The sequence below is a fragment of the Vanessa tameamea genome, chromosome 29 (assembly GCF_037043105.1).
Source record: "Vanessa tameamea isolate UH-Manoa-2023 chromosome 29, ilVanTame1 primary haplotype, whole genome shotgun sequence".
Lineage (NCBI taxonomy): Eukaryota > Metazoa > Arthropoda > Insecta > Lepidoptera > Nymphalidae > Vanessa > Vanessa tameamea.
The window spans coordinates 2,538,468-2,546,096 of NC_087337.1; the positions used below are offsets into that span (position 1 = coordinate 2,538,468).

The window sequence follows — 7,629 nt, forward strand, 5'->3', positions numbered from 1 at the left end:
TTTTGTAAATTGTTTTCTTGAGGGTAGTAATAAATTTGTATTTAAAAAAAAAATAACTTCTGGTCTTATTTCTAAGACTATATTATATTTTTGCTTTCTTGTAATATACGGCCGGATAAAAATGACACACTTTGTTTATTTAGCATTTAAAACTAAATTATTATCATAATTAGATTACACCACCATCATATTTAGATTTTGTTCCGTCTACTTAAATTTCTCAAATACCTTTAACGTAGAATAGAAAATCATTTATATATACTAGAAAATTAAAAAGGTCCTAAATTTGATCCTTGTGGGAAACCACATCCAGAAGAATATCGATTCCATATTGAGCACTCTTTAGCTCTTTGAATTAACTTTAAAACCCTATTTTTTTAGCTCATTTAGAAGCCTTTCGTATACTACAGAATCAAATGCAGAATTATTAGAATAAGTATCGACTTATACTCCGATTACTACATCCTTTCAAAGTTAAGAATGTTCACGAATCATCGTAAATCTGTGTAAGTGTTATTCTCATATAAATTAATTATCGATCGACCTCTGACACAATCGAAAAGCTAACAATGAAAAATAGTATCAGTACATAAACATACGAGATGTATCATATGAATTTAAAACATTTTTCTCAAAAAACGAAGTATAAAAATATATTACTTAAATATTTATTATATAGCAATACCGTCTGGTATTGCCAACAATGAAAAATAATGAAACAAAATATAGTTTAATAATATACTTTATTATTGTTTTCATTACAAATCTTCATAACGTCGCCAATTTGCTGATGTCTTCATATTGAACGCCTTTAACCAATCTCCCCGTGAGCAATCCCTCGGAAATCTGTAATAAATAACATAAATTGAAGTGTCCGTCTGTTAAAAATACCCTTTCCAATTAAATGAGACTATTTGCAAGTTGCTTAAACCGAAACAAACACTATTTTTTTACGCCTGTGTGTCCGTAAAATCCAAAACACTCCAAGAAGGAAGCAAAGAATAATCTTTAGATAGATTAAATATTCTAATAACTCAACTATTATTACGCACTATGAAGAACTATTCTAAGAAGAACTACTTATATCCAACTCAATTATACTTCCAAAGTTCCGATATCATATTCACCGACATTCAAAACGCCAATTTTTCGCGAATCTATATTTATACTATAGACTATTCAAATTCAATTCAATGTCAATTCTTATATATTAATAGCGTAAGGCGATTTTTGTCCCGGCGATTACGGGACGATAGCTGCACATAAAGAATCGGTCATGGTCTCATTTTGAAGAGCTCTAGCTTTCGATGTGTAGAAAAATAAAGAGGATTCTTGATTGTAATTTACTAAATTGTTACGATTAGATAATTACATGAGAAAAAATTGTACTGGTTGGTTAGAGAGCGGTGCTACGGCTGTATAAGAAAAAAAAAATTAAAAATGTAAACAAAATTAAAGTAAATTATTATCGGCAAACTCCAATTCTAACTGAACTTATGACATGACCTAGTTGACATAAAATCATCACCAATGCGCCACCAACCTTGGAAACTGAGATGTTACATCCCTTGTAGTTACACTGGCTCACTAACCCTTAAAACCGGAACACAATACTGAGTACTTCTGTTTGGCGGTAGAATATCGGATGAGTGGGTAATACCTACCCAGACGGATTCGCACAAAAGTCCTACCACCAAGTAAAAGTTTCATTACCAAGTTTCATCATTTTGGCGTCACATTTGACGTGAGAGACTTGTAGAGACTATGCGGAGGAATGAGGACCATGTTGTGAGGAGGGTCTTGAGCATGGATGTGGTGATATAGAGGTAGGGGACGACCAGAGATTGGGTGGAAGACGGTATGGTTAGAAAAAAAAATACTTGTGAGATGACGTCCGACAGAGAAGTATGGAAAAATTGGGATAAGGGCAGGAGGATGATGATGACTCCGTTATCCTACTGGTGGGCAAACACCGCTTCTTTTACAGCTTTCTTTCACCGAAATGAATTAAAAATAACGGTGGAACTGACCTCGACGTCACAGCAGAATTCGTCAGTGTTGAGCGCCTTCAGCAGGCCGGTCTGGCCGCGGTAGGCGCCGTTCACGAACCGGACGGCGCGGCCCGGGGACGGGATCACGGTTTCCACATGGTTCTGAAGATCAGACAACCAAACATATATTTATATGCTAGTTTTCGCACACAGGTTCGTCGTTAGAGAGTCGCCTTAATAAATAGGCTTCCTTGGGGATTCAAGTTAAGTTAATATATTAAGTCGATGCCTGCAGGCTTACCTGATCTACGTCATGTTAGCGTGAGAGACGGGGAGGGCACCGCTGGTTTTTTAGTGGGTATTCCGGTGTCCTGTGCACCGGCGGGTCTCACAGTACCCCCCCCCCCTCCACTTAATGTGGGGGAAACACGTAATGGGTTTGCCCAGTGAGAATAGGCTTACCTGATCTAGTTTGAGTTTAACGGGTTCATCGGTGAGCTTCACGTGTGCAGCGTACTTGTCCACGACCCTCTCGACGACCGCCTTACGCTTGTAGAACTTGTCTCCGAGGGACTTCGTGACTATCTTCACTATTATTCCTTCGGTCAGCCAATAGTCTTTTCTGTAAACAAACATTTCCCCTGGTAAACAATTACCAGTATACCCTGGCCGACGTTGTCCTGCCTGTATACATACAGTGTCCCAAAAATCCACCAAAAATTCATTCTAATATTACAAAAGTAAACCATTAAACCGATTATGATAAGATTTTGAACGAAGCAAGCTTGAACCTTGGCGGTTTAGTGATCAATTTAACTTTTTTTTTATACTAGTATTTTTAAGGAGCCTTTATAGGCAGGCTATATCTCGGCCCCATCGTTGCACGCTAAATTAAATCAAAAATGGTTCAAAAATTACGACTAAATCAGTTTAATTGCTGAAATACTCGAAGGTTAACTAAGAATAGAATTAAAAGCACCAATATTCAAAAAAAATAAAGCATCTTCATTGTTTAGTATTCTGTGCGCGTTCATCATAAAAAAAGACTTTTTAATTTTTTGTGTCTAAGCATAAAATGTCCATGCCCTTTCAAATCAGCACAGGGGACATGACATATTAGCACCCGAACTTGGCGCCGTATTCGTGACGTGAGAAATGATTAATATTAACATTAAATTTGTCTCTGGTTAATGGTGACCACCAACAAGTCACATGGCAAACCGAGACGAAAAACAATGTGCACTTGACCACGACAACACTTCCAGCGAAGTTGGCTAGTGGAACGGCCGCTATAACCGATGTGAACTCAGTATCTCGACTAACCTGTTCGCTTTCTCTTTCGCACGTTCCTGCATCGCCATTATTTCGTCCAAGGCGGAGTGTTTGCTCTTCTCCGTCTTTGGTTTCTTGGTCGTCGACTCTTCCTTTACTTTGGAATTGAATGCCGTCTTCGTCATTGGATCCGGCTTTATATCTGCAATAACTGAGTTAATATTGTGATTTTTAGTATCATTCTTTAAGTTTAGATGGATTTCTTTTTAATAGGCCAATAGACCATCAATTTTGGACATCTGATGGTAAGTGAAAATACACACACGGAACATAGACAACTATACTATATTCCAACCATAACAGGAAAAAGGTCAAATAAAGAACATTTGACAGTAAATTGACGCGATATCATTGGTCGAGAGCTCGATTAATCTATGATATTCACTGTGGATTTGCGAGTAAATGGCGTTTTGAACGTCGACGAAACTGCTATCGGAATTTTGGAAATAAAATTAATGTGGATATAAGTAGTTAAGCGTAATAGAGTTGTATTATAAATAAAGATATATTAATCATAAACTCTTAGTAGTGCACGATATAGCTGAGTTATTAGCGAATCGCATGAAACACGTAAATCTAAGGTTTGTTTAACTTTTTTCCTACTTCGATTTGAATAGTCTATACAAATATAAACGCCTATTTATCGCCTACGTGTGTGGAGAATAGGGTACTGGTGTAAAGTAACAAAAATTAGTACAAAATTAAGGTTCAATTAAAGCTGTAGTAATGCTGATAGAAATTCTTTTTTTTTATCACTAGTAAGCAAAAAACAGTAAAATTGTCTAAATCTCATTGTCTTTGATTAGAAACTAACAACTCAACAGTCATCATTATAAATAAATTAAAAGTATTGATGTTACATAAAATAAAAAAAATCGTGAATCAAAAGATCACAGGTACGAACAATACGTCCATGGAAATATTAATTTAATGAAATAAATCGCAATTTGTAATGAGCCGAGATGGCCCAGTGGTTAGAATGTGTGCATCTTAACCAATGTTTATTTTCGTGTGTTGTAATTTTTATGTGCTTAATCTGTGTTTGTTATTCCACCTCGTGCTCGGCGGTGAAGGAAAAACATCTCATCAAGGAAATGGATTGTGTCCAGGAGTGTATTAGCAGCGTGGTGGAATAATCTGCAAGCCTCCACAAAGGGAAAGGAGGCCTTAGCCCAGCAGTGGGAATATTTACAGGCTGTTGCTGTACTAATTTGTAATTCTGCTACTTGTCGTGTTAGTCAATCAGAACACAATCGAAAAACATTAACAACAAGAAAAAGTTCCATAATCTCTAATGCGATTGGAAGCTGCGCCCGCCAGGTGTACCTTAACCAATAGAATTGTAGTATTTAATGGGTTTATATAAACTGATTAAACAATGCGCGGTGGATACGATTTGTAAGAATATTAGTTGATAGCTTGTAAGCGTACAGCTGACTGCCGGTCGGCCGGTGCATCGGCGCAAGCGCCGCCCCTCGTGACGTAGCTACGTGACAACAATGGGAACGGGCTGCGGCCGATCTATCAATTCACTACTAACAATTGATGTCTGCGTGTCCGCCTTACATAATAATAAATTAATTTATATTAAGTTTAATATAATTTATATATTTTTACAATTTTTATATTTTGTGTTTATTACAATTACAATATTTATTTTTATACGAATATAATAATTATTATAATAACAAATTAATAATTACGCTACAGAATTGTAGAATAATAGAGATTCCTACCTTCAGGCTTCCGTTTCAAGTTGAGATTTAAAGTGAGTCTCTCTTGGCTGCTCTCTCGTTTGAACTCTGTATACGATGTTTCTCCTTGATTAGACTCTTTTTTACCCTTCTCTACTTGCCGTTGGATAAATTCCAACATTCTTTCCTGTAAATAAATCATAATACATGATTCTACCTTGTTCTTAATTTATTGTCATGTCAACTCTACAACCGATGCTGGTGTTGACTTAAAGAGAATATTAAAGCCCTGGGAGGAGTTACTGGAGGCTATATGAAAATTTTATGACTTTTCTAAGGCATTCGATTACGTGCAACATGAAATTCTAGTCAGGAATCTACGTGAATACGGCAATAAGGAAGCCGAACTCGATCTTCTGATATGATGTCATGACCTAAGCAATCGAATCGCAATATTAATGGCTCGAAATTTCCCGGGGCAAATACGGGGATCCCACAAGGACATATTCATGGACCATTTCTATTCCTTGTTCATATAAATGATCAATCTTATGTTTACACTGCAATATAGTATTGTTCTCTAATGACAATTGTTGAATTTTTTTTTAAAAGAGATCTTCCATCTTTTTATGTGAACAATGAATATTAAAAATTGTACATTATTTTATAAACAAAAAGTTAATAGTAAAAATACTAAGAGAAGAGAAACATTACATTTAATCCTTTAAATGTTAAATGTATTAAAACTGATACTCCTAAATATATGTAAATTTAAAGTTATTAGATTCTGTTTAGCAAAATAAACATTTCTTATCAATTCTTCTAAAATAACGATCGAAAACTTTTAACATATGTTGTGAACCTTTAGTAGTAATGTTACATCAAAGAATTAGTTTAACAAAGAAGTTTTAATAGTACGTACATCTCAATAGTTATATTGGAAAATATTGTTATTTTTTATAACATTTGCATTATAAATGTCTGCAAAGTTCCAGGAACTTTGAAAGTAAATTAAAATGGAAATTAAGTTATCGAGACATATAATCTTGACTGTACTGATCAATCTCATTTGTGTCTTATCCATCCTGCATGACATTGGTGATATAATCTGTGCCTTTTTGGCATAAATAAAGGCCAAAAAAGGATTTTATGTTTAGTGTTAGTGAGAAATAAAAAGAAATAACATATAAATTTTTAGTACCTGGTCATCTTTATCCAGCTTCTCTTTCTTAACTTTAGCCTGTTGTGAGGCAATTGTAGCGGGGTCTCTGTCTACGTAGGTGACGAACCATCCCTTTTCTGTTTCATCAACGGTGCACTTGCCCTCTCTACCGAGCCACTTCACAAACTCTGTTAGCGTCTCCCATTGTGTGGCGTTCATGTGTAAGTGATCACTGAAATATTAGAAATGAATATTTGATATATAAAAATGTTTCAACAAAAGATATTTAAGTAAACCTCTGAAAAGATTAAGTTGAAATTTTGTCTAGAGATAAGTTTCACCAATAGTCACAAATTTAAATATATTATAACATAAACATTGTAAAATAAGATAAAGTATGACGTTGTGAGTGACTTGATATTTAATTGACGGTTTAGCAAGCAACTCCATCGTTAAATTTTTAACCCTGCATGCGGACATCATAAATAACATACTGTTCATTTTAACACACCCTAAATGTATCTAAGTGTAACTTAAAAAAATATATCTGATTTATTAGTGGTAATCTGTCAGGCAGGATGTATAAAGATATTTACCGATTGGCTATGTAATCCTGGTACACCTTGTTTGCATGTACCCGTTTAGTTCCGAATTGACGCTTTAATAATTCAAGGTAACCATCACTAAACTCCCTGGAGAACTCATCGATGTACTTGGAAGCATTGTCAGCGAATAGTAATAGCTGTCTCTGATGTGACTCCGACATTGTGTGGCATTTGAACCCGTTTTCATCACGACATTGCTTCTGACACATCTGGCAGTACCAGCGGAGCTTCTGGAGCCCTTTTGCTTTCATTTTGTTCGCCATGTACTTCGGAGTTCCTACCTCTGCTTTTCCCATTTTGAATTTTATTTATTTTTTACTAACTTAAATACTTATAACGATATTTTACACTGTTGTTTTAATTAAACTAAATTGATAGCAGTGCTTGTTTGTTTTTTTTTTTAATAAATATGATGTTAAACTTTCTTATGTCTAATACACTGTTTTTATTTATTGAAATATATAATTTATAAAACAATTTAACTTCACAACACAGATCACAAACGATAAAAAGAAAATACATGAATGTCACTGTCAACTCATCTCAAGCTCCTAATGTCATAAAGTGTTGCAATTGTTAGTATTAACACAGAGTCAGGGTTGCCAATACCTATTCACCTAATTCCCCAAAAATCAAAGCGAAATTCCCCAAATTAGGGGAAAAAAATGCCCAATTCCCCACACAAAAATAAAGGAAAAAATCAAGCAGTTTTATGTTTCATTTGTATTTATTAAGAATTTTGCCATACCTTACAATTTAACATCTTTTTCAAAGGTATAAATTTAACAATACCGCCTTGTTTTTTTATTGCGTCTTTACTAGTCATTAAGGAAACTATCGTGTCT

At 34.9% G+C, this 7,629-nt stretch overlaps 1 protein-coding gene across 1 annotated transcript; it reads right to left on the reverse strand.

The window, feature by feature from the left end:
- Positions 1-726: 726 nt before the first annotated feature.
- LOC113395279 (DNA/RNA-binding protein KIN17) lies at positions 727-7,127 on the reverse strand. Its single transcript, XM_026632852.2, has 7 exons — positions 6,776-7,127; positions 6,219-6,411; positions 5,060-5,204; positions 3,315-3,474; positions 2,454-2,613; positions 2,031-2,153; positions 727-846 (listed from the first exon to the last, which is right to left on the reverse strand). The coding sequence occupies exons 1-7, from the start codon at positions 7,078-7,080 to the stop codon at positions 769-771; spliced, it is 1,164 nt and encodes a 387-aa protein (XP_026488637.1). The 5' UTR covers positions 7,081-7,127; the 3' UTR covers positions 727-768.
- Positions 7,128-7,629: the final 502 nt, after the last annotated feature.

Bases quoted from the DNA above. Each gene is read 5' to 3' on its own strand.
- LOC113395279 (XM_026632852.2), bottom strand. From the start codon at position 7,080: ATGGGAAAAGCAGAGGTAGGAACTCCGAAGTACATGGCGAACAAAATG. The intron at 6,412-6,775 runs GTAAATATCTTT...CTAATATTTCAG, and splicing joins CAGGATTACATAGCCAATCG to TGATCACTTACACATGAACG. The intron at 5,205-6,218 runs GTACTAAAAATT...ATTTATTTACAG, and splicing joins AGCTGGATAAAGATGACCAG to GAAAGAATGTTGGAATTTAT.